The sequence below is a fragment of the Eulemur rufifrons genome, chromosome 19, assembly GCF_041146395.1.
Source record: "Eulemur rufifrons isolate Redbay chromosome 19, OSU_ERuf_1, whole genome shotgun sequence".
NCBI lineage: Eukaryota > Metazoa > Chordata > Mammalia > Primates > Lemuridae > Eulemur > Eulemur rufifrons.
Window position 1 is genome coordinate 42,428,814 of NC_091001.1, and position 26,218 is coordinate 42,455,031.

At 37.2% G+C, this 26,218-nt stretch overlaps 1 protein-coding gene across 1 annotated transcript in view; it reads right to left on the reverse strand.

Annotated features, from left to right (window-relative positions):
• Positions 1-26,218, reverse strand: part of VWA3B (von Willebrand factor A domain containing 3B) — a 188,799-nt gene that overhangs the window by 45,026 nt on the left and 117,555 nt on the right. The window contains 6 exon segments of the mRNA XM_069494458.1: positions 365-483; positions 13,921-14,077; positions 14,163-14,247; positions 15,888-16,007; positions 21,078-21,235; positions 23,551-23,681. Coding sequence (XP_069350559.1) covers positions 365-483; positions 13,921-14,077; positions 14,163-14,247; positions 15,888-16,007; positions 21,078-21,235; positions 23,551-23,681 — 770 coding nt within the window.

Sequence of the window (26,218 nt, forward strand, 5' to 3'; positions counted from 1 at the left end):
ATCTCATTACTATGGAGTTTTATTAGTCACTTTACATAATGTGAGATACTGAAATGATCAAATTCAGTCTGTTAAAAGGAAAACTTTAAAGATCTCATGGAAACATGAAATGTCTATAGATTTTGGAAAGGGAAGCTGGTTTCTTTAAAGCTCTGCCAAAAATATTCAGGTAAAGTACTTAATGCAGTGTCTGGCACATAGGAAGCCCTGGGTTAGCTGCTGCTACTGCTCATGATATTCCTTATGAACAATTTTTGAATAGCTGATTCAGATAAAAAAAAAATCTAAGCTGAAACAAGAGAAAAAGCCAAAACAAACAAACATGTTCCACATTCATTAAAGAGCAGCCAGGAGTAATACTCACTTTTCGTAGGACTTAATTGCCTGTTCCACTTTTTGCTTGTAGATATTGAGCTTGACTCCATGTGGGTTAATTAATGTCATCTTATTTGTGTCACTGCACACATGTGCCAGAGGGAACACCTACATGTCAATACCAAAGGAAAGGAAAGTGTCATTTGATAGGTTAACAGGTGCCTTTGAAAATGTATCTGCATAGCTGTATAATTTTTTTCAGACTATAAAATCAATATATTATAAATGTAGAAAAATTAGAAAATACAGTAAATCACAGAGAAAAAATAAGAATCAGAGATATCATTACTAACCTTTTCTTTCCACGTTTTAAAACTATATATTTTTAAAATAACCATGACCGCACACACACACACACAGAGGCCAGAAAACAACAATAAAAACCAAAATTGTTTAATAAAACTCTAATCAGAATTGTGTGTTATCTTCAGAAGCCTCTGTCAAATTTGTAAGAGCAAGCAATAAGAAACAGTATCTCATTTTTGCTTCTCTACAACTTAGTAGTTGGGTTAACCATCATTTTTATATACTTATTTTACATTTTATTTTTTGAGAATATTTATTAGTATCTTTTGACCATTTTCTTATTAATTTATAAGATATTATTATAACATGTCAAACAAACAAGGCTTAGTGATCAATAAAACCACTTTCTACAAGAGTAGCAGAGCACCAGAAAGAAAGGCTTCTTTCTGATGTTCTTTCTGTTCCTACCTGGTGCTTACTTCTGGGGTTTTGGATACCTCCGATTCCACTCCAGGCAATTCCAGGGAGGAAAATGGCAAACTTATTGCTGGTGGAACTTTGAATTCTGGTCTCCCTCCCCAATTCTTTTGGGACCATTTCGATTTCCAAGTTCACTGATAGCTCCACCATATTATTTAGTCTAAGATTTATAGTTGTATTTAACGGGAGAAACAGGGAGAGGTATGCTTACTCCATCCTCCCTTGTAATCAAAACCCACCTTCATTCTTTTCTTCCCAACTCTCCTTTCATCTTAATAGTACCTGTTATTTTATGTTTATCTATTTGCATATTACCTATCTCTCTCTAGTAGAATGTCAGTGCCATAAGGGCAGAAACTGTTTTATTCACTACTGCATTCCTATCACTTAGAACAGTACCTGACACATAGTGTGCCCTCAACAAATATTTGTTGATAAAAGAATAAATGAATGTTCACAAAAGATATATCTCATATCTTAATATTTATTTATTTATTTATTTATTTTTTTGAGACAGAGTCTCGCTTTGTTGCCCGGGCTAGAGTGAGTGCCGTGGCGTCAGTCTAGCTCACAGCAACCTCAAACTCCTGGGCTTAAGCGATCCTACTGCCTCAGCCTCCCGAGTAGCTGGGACTACAGGCATGCGCCACCATGCTCGGCTAATTTTTTTTTGTATATATATATTTTAGTTGTCCATATAATTTGTTTCTATTTTTAGTAGAGACGGGGTCTCGCTCTTGCTCAGGCTGGTCTCGAACTCCTGACCTCGAGCGATCCACCCGCCTCGGCCTCCCAGAGTGCTAGGATTACAGGCGTGAGCCACCGCGCCCGGCCACATATCTTAATATTTAAACAAAAAAAGAAAAGCATCTAAAAGGAAAATGTTAAGCTATACTATCATTGTCTCAAAATTGTATATGATTCTGACCCTAGGAGCATATAAGTATTTTGGAAATGTGGAGAATTACTTTTAAGAAGTAAATTTTTGCTTTCAATCAAGATGACATAGTTCATGATTTTATGTTTCCCCATGCCTCCAAAATCATACAGACATTTTAGTGTTGTTATTAAGAATATAATGCATGGAAAGAAAGAAAGAAGGATGCATGATTGATAAATAGGTTTCTAGAGATAAAAAGCTGAGGAGAAATGTGAAAAAGTGAGTAGGGCTGAAGCTGTGGGCTTGCTGATTCTGGGCCCAAAGATAGGAGGGCAGTGGGAACTCAACTCCTGGAAAGCAGGTGGTACTATGAGTGCTCTGTAAAACAACAGCCCAAATCAGGCTCAGTGCCTGACATCACCACTGGTATGATGGTCTCTTACTCCTCAAAGAAGGACATGCCTAAGGAGAGTGGACACTGTTACAGCCTCACAACCAAGAACTAAACCAAGCCATTCTTTGAATCTGTAATACCCACAATATTACCATGGAACAAGAGCTGTAAATGCACATGGGGAGGGATGGGATGGTAGTTCAGAAGCATGGATTTAGGCAAATGCAAAACAAAAGGAGAATAAGAAAAGGCAGATTTAAAAAAAAATCTTGTTAAAATGAGCTAAAATACTAAAATTTCCAAGTACACACAAAAGTACAATGCCAAAAATAATAACTGAGCAAATCAACAATCAGAATGTCAACTCATTTGAGAATAAATTAATTTTATGAGCCATCTCACAATGACTTTAAATTAATTATGATTAAAATTGCTTATGATCAGGTTGCTCAAAGATGTAACAGCTATATAAAAGTATAAAAACTTACTGAAGTGCCATAAGAAGAAATGGATGGGATTAAAAAAACAATAAAAAAATCTATCTTGGAAAAAATTGTAATAGAAACAAAAAAAATCTTAATAGAGAGAATAAATTCTAGACTGACACAATAAAAAAAAAACAAAACTGGCAAACTGGGTGATTGTATGGAAGACTTTTCCCAGAATACAGCACAGAGAGATACAAAGAATGTGGATAAACAGATCACAATGATGATGATGCTGATGGGAGATAGATAGATAAAGAGATTGAGAAACTTCAATAAGTTGATAGAAATTTCAAAAGAATAGAATAGAAAGATTGTTAGAGAAGCAACATTTGAAGCTATAATAGTTGAGTTTTCTACAATTTGAAAAAAACAAGTCCTCAGATCGAAAGTCAGCCCACAGCAAAATAGACTAAAAAAAAAAAAAATCCACACATAGCCATACTGTAGTAAAACTGCAACATATCAAATTTAAAGGAAAATCTTAAAAGCAATCCATGCAAAAAAAAAAAAAAACAAACAAACATATAAAGCAGTAACATATATAACAGATAATGGCTACTTCAACAAACTCAGATCAATAAATGCAATTCACCACATAAACAAAAGTAAAAACAAAGACCATATGATTATCTCAATATAAAGCATTTGATAAAATCCAGCACCCTTTTATGATAAAAACCTTAAAAAAACTAGGCATATAAGGAACAAACCTCAAAATAATAAAAGCCATATATGACAAACCCATTTCACCATCACACAGAATGGGAAAAAGTTGAAAGCATTCACCCTAAGAAGTGGAACGAGACAAGGATGCCCACTGTCACCACTTTTATTCAACACAGCACTGGAAGTCTATGAGTAATCAGGTTAGAGAAGGAAATAAAGGGCATCCAAATTAGGAAAGAGGAGGTCAAAGTATCACTGTTTGTTGATGATATGATCTATACCCAGAAAATCCTAAAGACTCCTCCAAAATTTTTCTAGGATGGATAAATTCAGAAAAGTCATTATATCAAAAAGACACCTGTACCCAAATATTTATCACAGTATAATTCACTATTGGAAAGATATGAAATAAATCTAAGCGCCCATGAACTGATAAGTAGATAAAAAAAAATGTGGTATATATTCACTATGGAGTACTACTCAGCCAATAAAAAGGAATGAAATAATGTCTTTTACAGCAACTTGGATGGAACTGGAGACCATTATTCTAAATGAAGTATCTCAAGAATGGAAAAACAAATGCCACATGTTCTCACTTATACATGGGAGCTAAATGATGGGTATATACAGTCATAAAGTGATGTAATGGACATTGGAAACTAAGAAGGGGGGAATAGATGGACGGGAGTAAGGGATAAACAATTACCTATCTGGTACCATGTATACTATTCTGGTGATGGGTACACTAAAAGCCCTGACTTCAGCATTATACAATTCATCCATGTAATAAAAAAAAACACTTGTACCTCCTAAATCTATAGAAATAAACAAATAAAAAGAAGAAAGATATCTTCAAAGTGCTAAGTGAAATTTACTGTCAACAAAGACCTTTATACGCAGCTAAACTCTCTTTCAATAGGAAAACATTTTAGATATACAAAGATCCACAATTGAAACTGTTAAAAAATTTAATTAACTTTTGAAAGTTACAAAAAGATTACTATGTATGTTCTAAAAGCAAAAGTGAACTCTAAAGCACAATAATAAGATTTTTTTGGGGAAGGGTTTTTAATGACTAGTTAAAAGGTACTAAGGTTCCTGATTTTGTTTAGGAGGAGAATAAAAATATAAAATAACTTAAGACTTAGAAAATTTTGTCATGTATATTAAAACTTTTTTTTTTTTTTTTTTTTTTTTTTGAGACAGAGTCTCACTCTGTTGCCCAGGCTAGAGTGAGTGCCGTGGCGTCAGCCTAGCTCACAGCAACCTCAAACTCCTGAGCTCAACCGATCCTCCTGTCTCAGCCTCCCGAGTAGCTGGGACTACAGGCATGCGCCACCATGCCCGGCTAATTTTTTCTATATATATATTTAGCTGTCCATATAATTTCTTTCTATTTTTAGTAGACGTGGGGTCTCGCTCTTGCTCAGGCTGGTCTCGAACTCCTGAGCTCAAACAATCCGCCCACCTCGGCCTCCCAGAGTGCTAGGATTACAGGCGTGAGCCACCGCGCCCGGCCAAAACTTTTAAATAATTACTAAAGGAATAGAAATACTATCTATTGCTCCCAAACAAGCATAGGTGGGGAAAAAGAGGGAATATAGAAAACTTTTTGAGTCTAACAAAAGTCAAGAAAGAAGAACATAAAGAAGCAAAGGAAAATGATTTTCAACAGAAAATAAGAGGTTAGAAATAAGTGCAAATTTATCAGTATTTACAAGAAATGGACATGTACTCAACAGAAAAACACAGCAGGATAAAATGAATCTAGATAAAATCTCAAAAAATATAAAAGTAAACCAAATAGTTTCAGAATGGAGTTTACAATATGATACCATTTGTATAAAGTTTTAAAAATATGGAACAATGTTTAATATTTTTGTATTAAGAATATTAAAACATACATGGAAACTCAGGCTGGTGTTTATCTCTGGAGTAAGGAGGGGAATGTGATCAAAAAGGGTTGCACAGGGGGCCTCAAATTTATCTGAAATGCTTTATTTAATTTTAAAATGCCTGAAACATTAAAAAATTAGGCTTAAAACTATCAACAGTGTTAATTTCTAAAAATTGGGATTTCAGGACAAGTAAAGGGGGTAGGTAGAACTTTTTACTGTATTGTTTCATATTTTTTAAAAGCTACATATATTCATTTTGTAATTAAACCATCAAGACTAAGACAAACAAAACAATGGCAAGAGATTTAGAAAACTGAAGAGAATAGCAAGTGAAGGTGCTGTATAGTCCAACCTCGCTACTTATCAATCATATGAATTCAGCAGGTGGCTTCTAAACAATCCTCCTCAAAGGGAAGGAGCTGGAACAGTGGGTTAAAAGGTCGGATGACTGGACTTTGAAAACTGATTGAAGCTTGTAGAAGTGAAAAAAAAAATCATCTCTCAAAATAGAGTTATATGTCACATAAATTTTCAGAGGAAAAAAAATCAGTCTCAACAAAATCAACGGCCCTTATGTTTTTTTTCCTCCCCGGGAAAAATATTCCTTTAGAAGTCTATAAATAGCTCTCCAGGTTTACCAACTTATGGCTCAATTGAAAATCAATACCACAAAACATTTAACAACATTGTAACATTTCACCATGATCAGCTTGACTCCCGACTTAATATACTTAAGGAAAAGCCATTATTTAGTGTTTTACTTCCCTCTTTCTTGGATTTAGATCGCTTGCCTCGCATGGCCATCATGTGCTTCAGTGTGGCAGAAGCTCAACTTTGGCTTTTGTGCACTCTCATTCCTTTCTGCATGCAGACTTAGGGAAAGACAAAGTCATACTCCACACCTTCAGTCTGCAGTCTTAGTTTTTATAACACGGTGGTCAGTGGAGGTCACATGAGATTCTCTTTATGATGTCAAATTTAGTGTGACTATGAGGTCATGGGGGCATTCTCATAAGGACTTGGGGGGCAGAGTCATGGCTGCCCAGCTTCTGTAAGGAAGCAAGTGGGGAAGGGAGAGAGGTTAGTGAAGAGACTGAGTGCTGTGTTTGAGAGGGAATAAAACTACCTGATCACAGCACCTTTGAAAGGGGTTTACTTATTACTTTTATAATGCAAATCAAGCATAACTGACTAACGGGCTCTTCTGGACAATATTTGACTACAAAAGGAAGCTTTAAGGTATTACCTACTTCAATTCTTTTGAGGTTAACCTAGAAGCCTTACCAAATTGATATTAATAATCACACTCTGTGCCAAGATTTTCACTGTGAGAGAAATGGGAGGGGGTGGAAGAGAGAGAGAGAGAGAGAGAAAGAGAAACAGTTACTGACCATAAAGGCCAGCAAAGAAATTGCTGGAATTCATGGATAGGCCAATTTAGGTTAATTCTGTTAGAATGTTTCCCACTGTTAGACTAAATATCCCATAAGCAACCACTGTACTCAAGAAAAGCTTTATCAATAATGATGACAGTTATCTATCCTTATTCTCTGCCAGGCACTAGGCACTCTCTACATATTTTCTCATTCAATGCCTCTGTAAACAAATACATTTAACTGCAGTTTTTGCTATATGGCTTTCCTTTCCACCAGACTCTGTCGTTCCTTATTCCCTTTGGAAAATACTAGTTTCTGAGTTGGGGGGAGAATAAAAACAAAAACAAACACAAACAAACAAACAAAAAAAAGAAAATACTAGTTTCTAGCACAATGTATGTATAAAGTAACCATTTATTAAGTATATGAAAGACTAAAACTATATATAAATTAAAATAATTGAGATTCAAAAAATTGTTAAAGTTTACCTTATTGTAAAATATAATTGTTTGGATTCCACCAAATTTGAATTCTTGGTAATTGATGCATGTTAAATTGATTATAGGAATTCATATTACTGAATATTAGTGTAACTATTAAAATTCACCCAAAAGTGGTCATTATAAGGAAAAATGTTCATAATATATGCTAAATGAAGAAAGTGGAATATAGAACTGGACACACAGCTATTAATTCTTAAAGTAGAACAGGTAGAATACTACCTGACAACATTTCAGCTGTGTCTAAAACCAATCCTCAAATATTTTGAAATTGAGAAAATAGTGTGAAACTGGTGATTATATATTTGTTGTTTGACCCAGACTGAATTCACTAACCTAAATGTTTTTAAACTAAATCAGCTCTTGTAATAAATATCCCAGAGCTAATAACAGATTGGCTAAGGAGACGTTCTGACTGGACATGAGTAATGAAAATGCTGTGCAAATCTCACATGGATGAATCTTTAAACATAGATGCAACAGCTTTACAGATTTTGCAGTTGTGCCAGTTGCTGAGTGCTGGGGCTTAAACACATGCTTTTCAAACAGAAACATCTGCAGACTCCCCAGAACAAAATGGAGGGAGGACCACAAAATTAACCGGCCAAGTGGCTTGTCAATAAAATCACTCATAAACTCATGAAAATATGTTACTACAGTGTAGACTACATATCACATTTCTCAGTCTAAACATCTAGAAAATAAAAGATTATTCTTGATTTAAGTGGATGAGAACATGCCGGCACGGAATTATGTTCATGGTAAGTGGTTGAGTAAAAATGCAGGTATAAAACCATGTGTTCAGTTTGACTTCATTTTGGTAAAAACAAAAACAATGAACAATGACTTTAACAGCGTCCCTAACCTCTTGGCACCTAGCATTCCTTGCCAGTTAAATAAGGAAATGAACAGTCACCTCACAGGTTGCTTTAAGTTTTAGATGAGATACTTTGATGATATCAGATGCTTCATTTAGAATCTAGTATGTGATAATGGTTCATTGCATACAAGATTAGGGACCTTGCCATGGCCTTTCAGGAGTAAATGACAGAACTGGGGTACAAATCCAGGACATCTGACCACAAAGCTATGTGCAGAGTCCAGAGAAGGACAAAGCAGGAAGCCTTGATGGAATGCTGTAAAAGACATTATGATAACAATGGTGATGAGGAATGATGAGGTAGACTCTCCAATGATGCAGACTAATCTTCCCAAATTATTCCAATTTTTTTCAAAGCAATTGGCAATAAAGAGCTTTAAATTCTAGATTCATCAAAGAGCTAAAGCAGTTTTATTCTGTATGTGACTTGGTGATGAATTAATCTTTTTGAAAGAGCTAAGATGAAATGATCTGGTCCATTTCGCATCTTGTAATGAAGAGTTGCCAGGGCAACCTCCCTGCTCAATACTTCATTTCCAAGGTGACAGATTTGATGCTGGTCCAGGAAACACTGAAAACCAAAACAGCATTATGTTCCAGAGGAAGAAAGAGCCCATACATAAGTCATGAATAAAACAAAGAGCTAGGGACAAAGCTAAATACTGCTTTACGATTCTACCCAGACAGATGTGGCCATGTAGAGAACACAGGAGAAAGAGTTCATTAAAAATTCTTGGTGAAATGGGTTAAGAATCAAGCATGTTTTCTTTGCAGCTCCATTCTACTTTTGTCTATTTTTTCACAAAATGTTAGGTTCAAATCTCAAAAAGCTATTTACTCCATGAAGTGGGAGATACGATTATTGTTTTGCTATTCTTTCCATTTATAGCTGAGGGTCTCTTGCAGTCAGAGAAAATACTAGGGAATAAAAGATACAAATGTGCTTTGAAGGTGAAATTGGAATTTATAGCAGTATATGTCTATCATCATGATTCTTGCTCTTACTATTAACAAAGGAGGGTAGGTTTGCTGGGCAGTGCACTACCTGCCTGCAGGTTCGTGATGAGAATTCACAATGCCATGAAAGGCACCAAGTACAAGTGCCTATGAAATGCACTTGAGAACTGTTCATCCCCTTCCCTTGGCTTTGCTTTCTAGAGGCAGGAGACTAGAATGTTGTGAAGAACAGGACCCTCACTACTTGTCCTCTCAGTTTTTTCCTTCTTCATAATCCTGGCTGGACTCTGGAGAATCACTCTTGACAGTTTTCTGTCTCTGAGCCCCACATCATTAAGTCCTGATGATTTGACTTTACAAATAGCCTTGGAGCTATTTCCCTGTTGCCACTGTGCCCCGCCACCAGACCTTGCCTCCCGACTATCCCAGTCTTCCCAGCCTTGCACCTCTCCAACTATTCCCTGCATGGCAGCCAAAGCCCAAAATTAATCTTCTCTGTCCTCTGCTAAAAACCCTTCCATTCCCCTCAGGATGAAGTGCAAAATCCTTAACTCAACCGAGGCCCTTCCTTCACCAGCTTTATGGCCTTCTCCAGTCACAGTAAACTTCCTCTGCAATGAAAACTTCCTCAGTCCCTTAGGCTTCCCCACAGCTCCTCCACTGCTGGGACCCTCTCCCCCATTGCTTCCCCTTCATAACTCCTCCTCTTCCCTGGGTCTGAACTGGGATGTGGCTGGCTAAGGCACACCTCCCACAACTGAAATCCAGTTAGGGGATCTCTCCTGCATCCTCACGCAGCACTTTCCACTTGTCACATTTAATAAGAAATTCTCTTATTTTCATTGCTATTTCCTTCATGAGACTGTAAGCTGTGCTGAGCTAGGAATGTTGGCCGTCCTATTTGGCACTGTCATCTCGAGCCCAGCACAGTCCTACAGTAGGTATATATTTGTTGAATATTTTTATAATGAAAGCCAACATTTATTAAGTGCCTGCTAAGTACTATCCATTATGTACATTATTTCTTTCAATGCTATAACAACCTCAGAGTGGGAATATTATTTTTACCAAAGGACATATACATTGCATACATCCCAGAAAACAAATTCCAGAATGTTGGACTGAGTTACTAAGTTTACCTCTTCAGCATATGAACCAGAGAGGAAAGGAGAAGTTGAATCAGGATTTTATGTCTGCATACTACTTTCAGGGTTTTCAAAGCATTTCTACACTCATAGGACTAATGATTATCAAGTATTATACAGAGTTCCTCTTAGGAAAAGGGCATCATTGTACACTGTGGGAATATAAACTAGTGGAAATGTAAAATGTATTTGGAGGATGAACTGAATTTATCTATCAAAATTTGATATGTACATATCTTTCGGGTACAGCAATCACACTTGAAGGAATCTATCCCAAAGACAGACTTGTACATGTGCCCAAAAATCTATGTATAAGGAAGTATGTTACAGGATTGTTTTTAATAGCGTTAGGAAGGATAAAATATAAATGTCCTTTAATAATGGGGAAGAACTTTACAGCTAATGAGAATGAGATAGACCAATATCTATTTGCGTGGAAAGTTCTCCAAGACATAATATTTGTTGTTTTTTCTTTTTTTTTCTTTTTGAGGCGGGGTCTTGCTCTGCCATCCATGCTGGAGTGCAATGGCATGATCATAGCTTACTGTAGCCTCAAACTCCTGGGCTCAAGCAATCCTCCAAAGTGCTGGGATTACAGGAGTGAGCCACCACGCCTGCCTTAAGACATAATTTTTTTTAAAAGATAAAATAGAAAGTCCATATGGTATTGCTTTATTTATGTTTATTGAAGCACTATGTATATATGTATAACTATATGTTATATATACGCCTATATACATATATGCATGTAGAAAAAGGATTGGAAGGAAATTTATCAAACTATTCAGAATGTTTCCTCCATGGAGAGGAGTGATTGTGAGAGAAGCTTCCACAACTTCCTCCAAAGACTTCAGGATGGTTTAAATCTCATGTGCTGAGAATGTATTCATTACTTACCAAATAAAAATAAAATAATTAATTAATTAAAACTTCAGTTTCCTTTATATCATTTTATCATTTGCTTTTAGGTCTGTTTTTGTTAACTTTTTTCTCTGTATATAATTAATATATGTTAAGAGTTAAAAGTGCTACAATACAAACTAAAAAGTATATAAATGAAAAATAAACTTCTCTAACAACTCAGCATTGAGTTAAACTTAACATTTTGGTAACAGAAAAAAGGAGGGAGGGAGAACATACTACGTCTATATAATACATACATATAGCCAAATTGCTAACATATACATACGGAGTTTTGTACTCTGATTTCTTCATTTAGCATGATATTGAGAGCTTTTCCTCATGTTATTACTTATTCTTCAGAAATGTGATATCTAATGAATGTATGATGTTTCATTATATGAGTGTATCTACTAGATATTTAGGTTGTTTCAGTTTTCTCATTCTCAGATACAAGGCAGCAGTAATTATTCTCTGCATATATTTGTCAGTATCTTTGATTATTTCCATGGATTTAGTGGGGTAAATGCAAGCTCTTAAGGCCTCTGAACATATTACACCAAGGTCATACCAATTTATTCTCCCACCAGCAGGATGTAACAGTTCCCATTTCACCCTATCATTGTTTATCAATATTTTTCAACATTACCAGTTTGATGGAGGAGGTGTCAAATTGATTTTCAATTTGTATTTTTTCAAAATATATATAGTTACCAATAAAGGTAAATGTTTTTGTATGTGGTTTTGACTTTTTCTCTTTTTTCCCCTAGATTTTCCACTGAGGTATTTATCACACTTTCTTATTCCTTTATCTGTTATGGTATGAATGTGTATGCATGTGTGTTTATATACTGAACACTGATTTATACTGATACACACACATATCCTATGATCCTTTTTGTCTGTCGTATATATTACAGATATTTTTCTGAGATCTGCCTTCATTTTATTTATATGTTTTTATGCAAAATAACATTTTTATGTATTCAGTCTATAAATATTTCCTTTATGGTTTCTTCCTTGGATTTTATGCTTATGTTCTCCTACCCTACTATACTTTTTTTGAGAAATTTACTTTTCTATGTATCTCAAGTTGTTAGGAGGTTTAGAAAAAAAGCATGATAAGCCCAAGAAAATTCTATTTCCAGGGAGAGCTCACTAAATATATTTTGTTTCAAATAAAACTGAAGAATATTAATATAATAAATGTGCAGAATATGAATAAGCTGTCACCAAACTTCCTAGAAGAAATAAATGAGTGTTTAGTTTCTCTCTGTTGCTTCTGGAAGAAGTCAGGTTCAAGTGATAAGTTGATATCTGACTAATCAGGTTAGAGTTCACTGGAGGTCTAAATTGAATCTGCCAATCACAAGAGTCATGGCCAGGGACAGGACTGCTTATCTTGAGGCAAAGTAGCCAGGAACCAGCCTAAAGGATAACACACATACAACCTTCAGAGTAAGAGTCACTGGTCACGTCAAACCAGGATGCATGTTGACCTCCGTCGGTTATAATTCTTAAAATGTGACTAATAGAAAAAAATCTCATTAATTTATCTGCTTTGTCCAAATAAATCAAATCTCAGCTATTTCAAGGCCAGTTAGATAGGGTCTTGTCTGTCTGTCTTTCTTTCTTTCTTTTCTTTCTCTCTCTCTCTCTCTTTCTTTCTTTTTTAAAGTTATCCTGCTTTTTTCCCCCAACTTCTTATTATGGGAAATTTAAAATATATTAGAAAGCAGAAAAAATAATAGAATGAGCCTCCCCCTACAACATTCTTATTTTCCAAATTCAGTAATTGTCAACTCATGGCCAATCTGTTTCGGCTACTCCTTTCCTCCCCCTACTACTCCCACCATCCAGATTATGTTGAAGCAAATCCCAAACATTGCATTATTTTCTTTGTAAATATTTTAGCATGAGAAAGGACTTTTAAGGATATTGTTTCCACTTAGTGACTATAAAGCCTGATATGTTGCTATTTGAATTATTAGTTGCTGTTATATTTGCCAGGAAGCTCTGGGGTTCAATGTTCGTGTTCTCATTTCTTCCTTATCCCAATGCAATCTGACTGCTCCACTGGATTTGTTCTTGTAAAGACAAGGACCTCCTAGTGGCCAAATTCAATGGAAACTGTTCAGTACTTACTTGGCCTTCCTCCACTTTTAACCCCACTGTGCCTTCATACTGGAAGCTCTTTTTCTCCACGTGGGACCTGACTAGTAGCCTCTGGTGGTTCTCTTGCTGATGCGGTCTCTTTCCTCTCTCTACCTCTGTCTCTTGTCTCTCTCTCTCTCTGTCTCTTCTCTCTCTCTATCTCTCTCTCTCTTTCCTTTGGAGGCTTTTATGATGGAAAAGATAGGAATCCACTCAGTTTAGGAAGAGAAGGTAAGCAAAGGAAGGACATAATCTCTCACAAGGTCTCCCTATCCTTTCATATTGGATGATGTTCATTTGTGACTCTGACCTAGAGAGTTCCTGAACATTTCTGCAGCTCCATACTTCTACCCATCAGCACTAAGCCGTGAACTGACAATGCAACAAAGGTCAGTTTCCTCTCACCTTAAAAAAAATTCCTAAGAGCTATTCTTTCTCTCTCCTTTTTACTGCCTCTACAAATACTTTTTTTCCCAATGGCTAAAATACATTTCTATTATATCCATACAAGAAATTGCAGTGGGCTACTTTTTATTTGGGCAGAAATTGAAAGATACGTCAATCAAGGACACATAGTTTACCTCATCAAAGACCTTGGAAACAACATGCTTGTCCAGAACGGGGATGTAGGTCGGGCTGTGGGGGACCGCAGTCACTGACAAGGCATCCATGATGGTCAGTTTCTTGGCGACCAAGCCATAGGTCTTGAGCCAGTTTTCTGAAGATATATCTGAAAAACTAAGAACACAGGACTGTGGTGTTTTAAAACTTACAACTTGGTGGGTAACAGACAAAACTCTTCTCATAAAATTAAAGCACTCACTCATCATAAACTTGGCTTCCTTTTCGGGTCAATCTTTCTGGTGATTTGTCATCCAGGTACTCATTTGTCAGCAGGATGCTTACTTCTGTGGAAGGGGAAATGCCAGTTGTATATTTTCCTCATATATGGTGTTTATATCAAAATGCAAAAGGATCACACTTGTCTCAGTTCAGCTGTGACTAAGGGCTAATAAATGGACCATATTTCAGAAAATATATCTTGATCTGTCAGAGTGGGTTCTCAGCAAGATTCCTTTGCAATTTACACTAAATGCATAGATAAATATGGCACTACTATTGTTTTGCTTATCTACGTCACCCCACATCCATTGAGATCTCTCATAATGGAAGAATGAGACATACTCATTCTCTTATTCACCAGATAACACACCTTTAACATTTACTTATCTATCTATTTATTTTTAAAAGACAGCGTCTCCCTCAGTCATCTAGGCTGGTGTGCAGTGGCACTAACGTAGCTCACCGCAACTTGACCTCCCGAGCTCAAATGTTCTTCCTGCCTCAGCCTCTCAAGCAGCTAATATTTTTATTATTCTTTGCAGAGATTCGGTCTCAGTATGTTGCTGGTCTTGAACTCCTGGTCTCAAGCAAACCTCCTATCTCGGCCTCCCAAAGTGTTGGGATTACGGGTGTGAGCCACCATGCCCAGCCTAAAATGTTCAATAAGAATACCATGAACCCATGATTGTTCAATGTTGACCTCTTAGACTCCCCCAGATTATGCAGGAGAGGCTTGATCAACATTTTAGTTTCTGATAGTTCATATTATGGTTCTCCAGCTCTATGCAGAAAACCAAAAACCTTGTTAGGTCTTATTCAGTTGTAAGTTTAAATTTTCAAATTAATATATGGGGGTTTAAATTTACATCCTTACATAAACGTGTATTTGTAAACGGGAAGGAATATTACTTTGTTGAATGAGCAGCATTGAGAAGGAGAGGTACATAAGCTAGTGAAATAACTAAGAAATCATGTTCTAATCATCATTTGATAAGCCCTTCAAGCACTGTGCACATAGCAGACTTGGAAATGTGACAGGATAATTGAAACTGAAGAAAAGGCATCACACAGATCAGCATTAACAAAAATAGAGTTTGATTAAATTATGACTAACAACAAGTGTACATTTGTCACTCAGGTGCTTCCTACTACCCAGAGGACTGTGAGTATGTGGGATTTATTATTTATCAACTATTTGAAATATAGGGAAAAGTACAATAGGAATTAAACTTTAAAAATTTACTATTTAAGAAATAGTAAATTTATCAATAGTAATAAAAATTTAGTGGAAAAATCATATTTTCCTCATAGCTAGCCCCCAAAAGGATGACAATTTGGGCCAGAGAGGGGCTCATTGGATGGTACCCCATGAATGAGGGAAGGAAGTAAACCAACTGTCAAGTATTAATGTTTCAAATTCAAATCATGGAGTGGCAGCAAGCATCACCACTAGCACCATAGTTATGTGAGCCTATGTGTATTAAACACCCAAGCACCCTAAGTATAAGTCTAACCCTAAGAAAATCCAGTTCATAAAGCAGGTGGACTTGACTTACAAGGGATTCCTTTGAATAGGAAACAATTGGGACTCAATTAAAATACAATTTGTTTTTCCCAAACATATCCACACCTAGCCCTTTCAGGAATGCACTGGGCGAAGGGAGGCTGGCTGAGCTTCCTGGGATAGAGACCCTCTCTGGCTTGCCTTTGTCACTTGGAGCAGTGTTCCAGCCACAGTAATTGGAGAGGCCATCCTTCCTTTCACTGCAGGCTGAGCTCTTGAGGGTGGACATCTGGCTTCTGAGCAGGCTGGTTTTGGTTGATTCTGTTGGTATCACAGGGAGAGGAGTTAAAGGAATTTGGAGTGGAAGGAGATATTAATACTTCACTATATACAACTATTTCATTGGATCCTTAAAAGAAGAATGCAACTTTGGTTCCTAACCCTCACAGGATAGTCCTGCCACAAACTGCATGCTGCCACAGTAGATTTCCCCCTTTATCTGAATTCAAGCTGTGCCCCTTTTGGAGAGAAGTCTGCTTCCAAGCTCATTCAGGTTGTTGGCAGAATTCAGGTCCTTGCAGTCGTAGGACTGAGTCCCCATTTCCTTGCTGGAGGTAGCCCAGGGGCTTCTCTCAGCTCCTTAAGGCAACCACATTTCTTCTCATGTGACTCCTCCATCTTCAAGCCAGCACTGGAGTATTGAATTCCTCTCATAGTTCAAATCTCTCTTTCTCTTCTTCCATCAACTAGAAAAGCTCCTACTTGTAAGGGCTCATGTGATTACACTGGACCCACCTAGCCAACCCTGTCTTTAGGTCAATATAACATAATCATGAGAGTGATGTCTCATCACATTCAGAGGTTGTAGGGCTTAGGTCAGGACACCTTTGGTAAGACCTTTCAGAAATTCTACCTACCACAAATGTTGTTCAGACCTTTATCTGTATTATTTTCTACCTTCTGTTGCATCCCTTCTCCTAGCAAGTGATACTTATCAAATATTGACCCTTAATCTGTATGCATTAGAGGACAATGAACCTGTGCCAAGTCAACTTGATTACTTTCCATATTTGATAATATAAACCACACTAATTGTATTTTCTACTTTACAATTTAGAGGCACAAGTCCCAGGCTTTACATAAGCATTCATGAATGAAATGTGTGTTTTCATTGAGGGGGCCTCAACCTCTCCTATAAGAAATTAGATAATTAAAGATTAGCTAATAATCTGCAAATGATCTATATTTTGCACAGAAAAGTAATACTAGTGGTCTCCATGCAAGGAGATAAGAGTGTGCTATGTGGTATTCACTGCTTTTCTAGGCAATAAAAGGGTGAGGCCTGTCTTGGTTGTGTCTGTGACCAGGAGTTAAGAAAGATATACTTTCTTTGGAACTATGTGAAAAAAGGGATAAATGATCCAAATAGGAGAGCTGAGCTCCTGCCACTGGCACACTGGCAGGCCACCTTGACCACAATTGCTAGATGAAATTACCAGATTTTGTGTGTGCCAAATGAAACTGAAACTTAGCTCCCAAAGTCCCCAAACAAAAAAACTGCACTATTCTCAAATGCTGCAAATACTGAATGAAAACGTGTTTGGCAATGGATTCAAGCATTTAATTCCTCCCCAGACTCTGTATGAATGTTCATTCATCACATTTCTTTGCTTTTTTACATAAAAAATGGAAACAAAATAAAAAATCAGCATATGATTGCCTCTCAATACCAAAGATCCCAAATTTAAGTGAAATGGTAAAACGACAACATTAAAATGCTTAAGACAAGCAGCAACTCTAACAAGACTCAGGTTCACTGGGGTGGGCAGGCAGGACTGGCCAAAGGAATGCCACCATACAAATAGCCAGTATGGGAAGCCTGTTCGTCCCTACGCGTCCAAGATACTGCTCCTCGTACAGAGATACCAGGAGCAAGCAGACAGAGCATGCAAGAGGGAAGAAACTTTAAAAAGTGGCCCATTCCAGGAAGTCTCTTGGTTCCTGTGGTTTCAAGTTTCTCCTCTCCCCACCCCCAGAGACATGGAAAGATGCCAGAGACCCACAGACAGCAGTGGGATAGGTCACCACAACGACTGCACCCTCACAAAACACCTAACATCCTGGTCTGAGGAGACCCCTGCTGCCAGCTCAGGTAGTACCAGCAGGCACCAGTAGGAGTCCCAGGCACACCAGGAAAACAAGCACCAAAATAATACCATAAAGGCTATAAAAATTAAATTGCCATTGGAACCACAGCCCACAAAAGTAGGTCAAGGCCTATATGCTAAATTTAAGCAGGGTGACTAGTTCCTAAAATAAAAGATTTAAATAGGTTCCAGAGTCCCTAACACAATAAACAAAATATCCAGGACACTACCAAAAATCACCCATCATATCAAGAACCAAGAAAATTGCATCTTTTACGAGAAAAAATAAATGATGCCAACACCAAGATGTATTAGAAGTCAGAGTTATCTGATAAGGATTTTAAGGTAGCTGACTATAAAAATGCTTCAACAATTAATTACAAATTCTCCTGAAACAACCAAAAAATAGAAAATAAAACTGATAAAACCTCTAGCAAGACTGAAAAAGATGAAAAGAGAGAAGACAGACACAAAGCACTAATATCAAGAATGAAACAAGGGCCAGGCATGGTGGCTCACGCCTGTAATCCTAGCACTCTGGGAGGCCGAGGTGGGTGGATCGCTCGAGGTCAGAAGTTCAAGACCAGCCTGAGCAAGAGCGAGACCCCGTCTCTACTAAAAATAGAAAGAAATTATCTGGCCAACTAAAATATATATAGAAAAAATTAGCTGGGCATGGTGGCGCATGCCTGTAGTCCCAGCTACTCGGGAGGCTGAGGCAGTAGGCTCGCTTAAGCCCAGGAGTTTGAGGTTGCTGTGAGCTAGGCTGATGCCACGGCACTCACTCTAGCCAGGGTAACAAAGCGACACTCTGTCTCAAAAAAAAAAAAAAAGAATGAAACTGGAAACATCATTAAAGATCTTGCAGCCATTAGAAAGGTAATAGAGGAATACAAGAAACAACTTTGCTCTCATAAATTTGACAAATTAGAAAAAATGGACCAATTAATTCCTCAAAAACCACAAACTGCTGAAACTCAACCAAGATGAAATGGATGATATGAATCACCTTAAAACCATTATAGAAATTGAACTAATTATGAAAAAATCTCCCGAAAAAGAAATCCCTAGGCCCAAATGGTTTCATGACAACTTTATCAAATATTCAAAGGAGAATTACATTAATTTCTTCCAGGAATAGAAGAGGAAGGACAACTTCCCAACTCATTTGATGAGGACAATATCAGTTTGATACTAAAGCTGGACAGGGACTATTAAAAAAGAAAAATAAAAAACTACAGACCAATAGCGGTCATGAACTTTGATACAAAAATCCTCAACAAAGTATTAGTAAACTGAATCCAGCAATGTATGAAAAGAATTATACACTGAAACCAAGTGGGAAATATTCCAAGATACACAGGGCCGCTTCAACATTTGAGTATCAGTCAATGTAATATTAGTCAATAGACCAAAGAAGAAAAATCACTTATCAATTCTCACAGAAAAGGCATTTGGCAAAACTCAGTACCCATTCATGATAAAAATTCTCAAAAAGCTTGGAATGTGAGGAATTTCCTCAGCTTGATAAAGATTTTCTTCTATTTTTTTCTAGGACTTTTATAGTTTTATGTTTTACATTGAACTACATGATCCATTTGTGTTCATTTTTGTATAAGGTGTGAGGTTTAGGTCAAGTTTCTTTTTTCTTTTTCCTTCTTTTTCTTTCTTTCTTTTTTTTTTTTTCCTACAGATATTGTTCCAGAACCATTTGTTGAAAGGCTGTACTTAACTCTGTTGAACTAATTTTGCACCTTTGTCAAAATCAGTTGGGCATATTTATGTGAGTTAAATCTAGTTCCTCTATTCTGGCGATCCCTCTGCCAATACTACACTGTCTTTGTTAATATATTTACATGGTAAGCCTTAATATCAGGTACACTGATTCCTCCAACTTTATTCTTTTTTTCAAAATTATTTTAGCTATCCTAGGACCAGAAGTTTCTGTATACATTTTAGAATATGCTTATCTATGTTTATAAAAAATGTTTCTGGGATTTTATTACGAATTACATTAAACCTGTAGATCAATTTTGTGAGAACTGACATCTATGATGCCAATTCATCCACCCCATGAACATGGTATGTTTCTCCATTTATTTAGGTCTTTGATGTCTTAAAGCAGAATTTTGTAATTTTCAACACACAGATCCTGTAAATGTTAAGTGTTATACCTGATTATTTTATTTGGAGTAATTATAAATGGTTTTTAATATAGTTGCTATATGTTCATTGTTAGTATGTCAAAATGCAATTAATTTTGTGTGTTGAGCCTATAACTGGCAATGTTGCTGAACTCAATAGTTCTAGGAATTTCTATTTGGGGTAGATCCCTTGCTGTTTCTACATAGACAATATGCTATCTACAAAGAGAGACCGTTTTATTTTATCCCTCCCCATCTTTCTGGCTTTATTTCTTCTTCTTGCCTTGTTGCAGTGGCTAGAACTTCCAGTACTATGCTGAATAAGGGTGGTGAGAGTGGGTATCCTTACCTTTTTCCCAGTCTTAGGGGGAAATAATTCAGTCTTTCACCATTTAGTATGATTTTAGCTGTAGGGAAGGCGGTGAAAGGGAGGTGAGTGTGGTTATAAAAAGGGCAAACGAGGCCGGGCGCGGTGGCTCACGCCTGTAATCCTAGCACTCTGGGAGGCCGAGGTGGGCGGATCGTTTGAGCTCAGGAGTTCGAGACCAGCCTGAGCAAGAGCGAGACCCCATCTCTACTAAAAATAGAAAGAAATTATATAGACAGCTAAATATATATATAGAAAAAAATTAGCCGGGCATGGTGGTGCATGCCTGTAGTCTCAGCTACTCGGGAGGCTGAGGCAGTAGGATTACTTGAGCCCAGGAGTTTGAGGTTGCTGTGAGCTAGGCTAACGCCATGGCACTCACTCTAGCCTGGGCAACAGAGTGAGACTCTGTCTCAAAAAAAAAAAAAAAAAAGGGCAAACGAGTACAAGTAAAACTGGGACAATATGAATAAGACCCGTGGATTAGATCAATATCAGTATCCTGGTTTCAATATTGTGCTATTATTTTGCAAGAGGTTACCATTGGGAAAAACTGGATAAAGGCCAGATATATAAGAGCATGTGAATGTATAATTATCTAAATAAAATTTTTAGTTAAAAAGCCCCCACATGTTTAGGACTTTTAAAAAATACTATGTGGGTTTAATTTTATTCTATCTTCTTGCATTGAAGGAAAACCAGTAAAGAGTCAAGCCATTTGGTTCACTGATACCTGCATGGAGGACTTTCTTTTTCTGAATCTTTTGATCCAAAAGGCCCCATGGTCCTTTCAACATATTCAGGGTTGAGGTTTGCATTGATTCAATATCAGACTGAAGTTTTGCACATTTTTCTGGGGTTGAAACCATAGAACATATTTCCTTTTGATGCCTGCTTTGATACAGATAAAAAGTAGACCAAAAAAAAAAAAAAAAAAAACCACGTAGAAAAAAAGAGGGGGAAAAAGAAAATTTCCATGAAGAAGGCAGAGTTAAATCAATACATTCATGTTGAACACGTCAAACCTAAAGAAGTGAGCCTTCCCTCATTTGGATTAATATAAAAATAGTCATTTATCCTGTTCCATGCAGAAGAGTGGACAGGGGCCCAGCCCTGGAGTCAAGACATATGGCTCACATCATGAGTCTGGTCCCTCCTGGCTGTGTGACTTTGTTGAAGTTGCTCATTCCTCTCTAAACTTCTTCACTTTTCTCATCTATAAACTGCAGGAAACCTCACCTGTGTGAGGGCTGATGTAGGGCTGATGTGAGGATTAATATGAGGGAGAGCTGGTTGTAAACATGTAAGCATTACAGAAAGCCATTTCTCTAACCAAAGTGTCAACCAGCAAGCTTTTATAAAAGCCAGAGAAAGGAAACTCCTGCCTTGGACCAGATTGGGGCAAACCATTCTGGAGAAGATGTGGGACCAAGAGGGATCCCAGAAATGCTTAAGTATTTTCTCAGACATTACCTTCTCTGAAGCTCTAAACCCAGCAACCACAGAAAGGAATGTTTCCAGAACAATCTCCTGCTGCAACACTGTAAAGTGTGCCCTCTGTCCTTCACCAGCCACCCTACCCCCATATCTCCACGGAGCACCCACCCTGTTCCATAATCCTTTATGTAACTGTGTCCACACCATGTATCCCACAGCACACAGGACCAGGTTTACATCCATTTGTGTGCATCCCAGTTCTTCTGTCACATGATTTTGACTCAACAGAGGTTTGAAAAAAGATTTGGGGGCCGTAACATTTTTTCAGCTGGTGGAAAACTAGAAAAGGGCAGTTTGTTGTGGACCATAGCTAAAGTGGGAGAATCAACTTTTCCTACTGTTAAGTTATAAGGAAGCATGATATCTGTAGGATGAGGTACTGCCTTTTACTCTTTCCTTTATATTAATTCAGAGCTCTTATTACATGCCAGCATACCCTCATTTAATCCACCCAACAATCCTACGACTACCATTATTTCTATGTTATAGATGAAGGAACTGAGGCTCCACAGGGTTAAGTAATTTGCCCAAAGTCACCTAACATGTAATGTATGGAATATTAAAATGCTTCTCTGATTCCAGAATCTGCTCCCTTCAAGCCCCCAATAAAGAAATATAAAAACCAACACTGTAGCCACTACTCAAGCCAATAGCAGACACAGTCAACTGACCCATCCAACTTCCAAGCAACAGCTGGTCATTTTGTCCTGAGATTTTTAGTTTGATTCAATGAGGAGAAAAAGATAGTTAAGGTACTGGCTGAGGTACAGAGAAAATAATTTACACTTAAGTGTTGCTCATTTATTTGTTCTTAGTTTATTTTTCAGATATTTTGAGTTTAGAAGATGTATCTGTACTTTCTCAAATACTTAAAAAATAATGCTGCAAAATCTCATTGTAAGATGACCATTATAACATTTACCTCTTTTTACTGATTCCATGCCCATGGCCTGCCCTCAACCCATATAAATGCTTACTTTGCTAATAGGAAGATAGTAAATTTTGCTAAACAAGAAATTCTGATTAATAAATGTATTTTTAATATTTTTCCTTTTTGCCACCATTCTTTTAAATAAAAAGCCACTCTCCTGGCAGGGTAGCTGTGACAACTTGAATATCTGAACAACGTTAAATAATTTAAATAAGATTTGACAAATTTCCTGAATGTTGGAAGTAGTTTTGATTTTGTTTAAAAACTACTAATTAGAAACATATTGGAAAATAGGGTGCAGACAGACCTGAGAAATCATCTATACCAAACCCCACCACCATAGCCACCATTTTAAAGATGAGGAAACTGAGCCCTATAGCAATGGGGAGGTAAGGAGGAACGTTACGGGACTCGCCAAGGTCACACGTCATACTTTACAAGGTAAAGTCCAGACCTCAGGCATCATGATCCCTGAGTCTAGTCTCCTTCCCCACCCGGAGCTCCTCTCTGCCCTGTCACGACTTGGGTTGGGGGGTGGGACTGTCTGCACTGGTGGAAAATAGAAAGGTGAATATGTGGCCTTCTCAAGTCCATTGTTATTAAATTAATAATATTAATTCTCTTTGCTTAAAAAAATCCTAACTTAATCATACTATGTGATTTTTTTCACTAAAAGAAATCTCATGAAGCATTTCAGAAAGGAAAAGTGTCTCAGAGAGCAAGCAGAGTGTCCGAGAGGCCCCTAGCCATGGGGAAGACAGGGCAGTTTGGCACTCACTTGCTGTCACCTTCCTTTTCCCCATTGTACCACCAGTCCATGATCACGGACTCAGAATAAAGGTCTTGCACCTTTTCCAGGTCACTCTGCCCTTGCTCCATTTCCTTAACTAAAAGAGTCAGATCTTCATTCTGCCAAAATGAGAAGTGAATACATTATGAGACTGTATAAAAGATTTCAAATTTCAAACATTTCTAACAGAAAGCCAACTGTATCAGGAAAAGAAGAATCTAAAGAATGTCATGTTGTTCTTATTCTACTTTTAGCCAGCTTTATTGATGTATAATTCACATATAATAAACTGAACACATGTTAAATGTACCATTTGAAAAGTTTGACATTCACATCAGTGAAATCATTACAATCAAGACAATGAACATGTCTATTGCCCCAAAAGTTCCCTTGTGCCCCACTGTAAATTTGCCTTCCCTCCTGCAACTCTTCTCCCTAAGTCTCAAAGAACTACTTATTAGCTTTCTGTCATTATACATTAGTTGCAATTTTCTAGAATTTTATATAAATGGGATCATACAGGAAATACTTTTTTTGTCTGGCTTCCTTTGCTCATTATTATTTTGAGATTCACCCATGTTGCAGCATGAATCAATACCAAAATTTATTTATTCATTCACTTGTGCATGGACAGTTGATCTGTTTCCAGGTTTGGGCTATTGTAAATAAAGCTCTGAACATTTATGTACAAGTCTTTGTATGGACATCTGCTTTCATTTCTCTTGACTAAATATCCAGGAGTAGAATGGTTGAATCATATAATTTGTGATGTTAAATTTTTAAAGAAAAAACCAGGCCAGGCACAGTGGCTCACACTTGTAGTCCTAGCACTCTGGGAGGCCAAGGTGGGAGGATTGCTTGAGGTCAGGAGTTTGAGGCCAGCCTGTGCAGGAGTGAGACCCGATCTTTACAAAAAATAGAATCATTAGCCAGGCATGATGGCATTCACCTGTAGCACCAGCTACTTGGGAGGCTGAGGCAGAGGATCCCTTGAGCCCAGAAGTTTGAAGTTGTAGTGAGCTATGATGATGCCACTGTACTCTAGCTGGGGCAACAGAGCGAGACCCTATCTCAAAAAAAAAAAAAAAAAAAAGAGAGAGAGAGAGAGAAGGAAAAGAAAAAGGAAAAAAACAAACTGTTTTCCAAACTGTTTTATCAGTTTACAATCTCACCAGCAGCATATAAGAGTTCCAGTTCCTCCACATCCTTGCAAACACTTGGTATTGTCAGTCTTTTTAAATTTAGCCATTGTAATAGTTATGTAATGGTATCTAATTGTGGTTTTAATTTGTATTTTCTTAATGACTAACAATACTGAGAAACTTTTCATGTTCTTATCTGCCATGAATTTTTTTTTTTGGTAAAGTGTCTATTTAAATTTTTTGCCCATTTTTTGAGTTTTGTTATTATTAGGTTTTGAGTGACCTTTATATATTCTGGATACAAGTCCTTTATTAGATACACAATTTGAAATTTTTTTCTTCCAGTGTGTAATTTATGTTTTCATTATCTTAGCATCATCTTTTCAAAAGCAGCTTTTAATTTTGATCAATTCCAATTCATCAATTTATTCTTTTTTTTTTTTTTTTTTTGAGACAGAGTCTCGCTCTGTTGCCCTGGCTAGAGTGCCGTGGCATCAGCCTAGCTCACAGCAACCTCAAACTCCTGGGCTTAAGCAATCCTACCGCCTCAGCCTCCCAAGTAGCTGGGACTACAGGCATGTGCCACCACGCCCGGCTCATTTTTTCTATATATATTTTTAGATGTCCATATAATTTCTTTCTATTTTTAGTAGAGACGGGGTCTCGCTCTTGCTCAGGCTGGTCTCGAACTCCTGACCTCCAGCGATCCACCCGCCTCGGCCTCCCAGAGTGCTAGGATTACAGGCGTAAGCCACCGCGCCCGGCCGATTTATTCTTATATGGATGGTGCTTTTGATATACTATCTAAAAAAGTCCTTTGTCTAACACAAGATCACAAAAGGTTCTTCATATATTCTTCTGTAAAAGGAGGAAAACCTAGGTTTTACATTTAGGTACATGAACCATTTTGAGTTAATTTTTGAATACGGTGTGAGTTATAGATCAAAGTTTTTTTGGTATACGGATGTTCAATTGTTCCAACACTATTTGTTGGGTGGAAAACCCCTATCCTTTCTCCACTGCAACTTATAGAACTTATAGAACTACTAGACACAAAATCAACAAGGACAGAGAAGACATGAACACCACCATCAATCAACATGGTCTAATTCACATATGGATCCCCTGGGATCCTTGTTAAAAATGCAGATTCCTAAAGTTTGGCACAATGTTGATAATTGTTGAATTTTAATTATGGGTACATGGGGGTCCATATATTCTTCCCTTTTTGTGTGTGTTTGAAACTTTCCATAATAAAAAGTTGAGAGAAAAATAAAATTTATGAATTAAGATTCCTGGGCCTTTGCTATATTCTGATATAGCAGCTCTGAAGTAGGAGCCAGGAATCTGCTCAAGTGCCCTCGCTCAGGTGTGGTCCTTGGACTACATTTTGAGAAACACTGGTACACTAAGTGTTAAATGATTCATTTGCTCAACTTAGTTATCTTTGTGGTTGCTATTTTCCCAACTAAGATATTATTTCCAGCCTATAATCCTCAAATAAATGAACACTC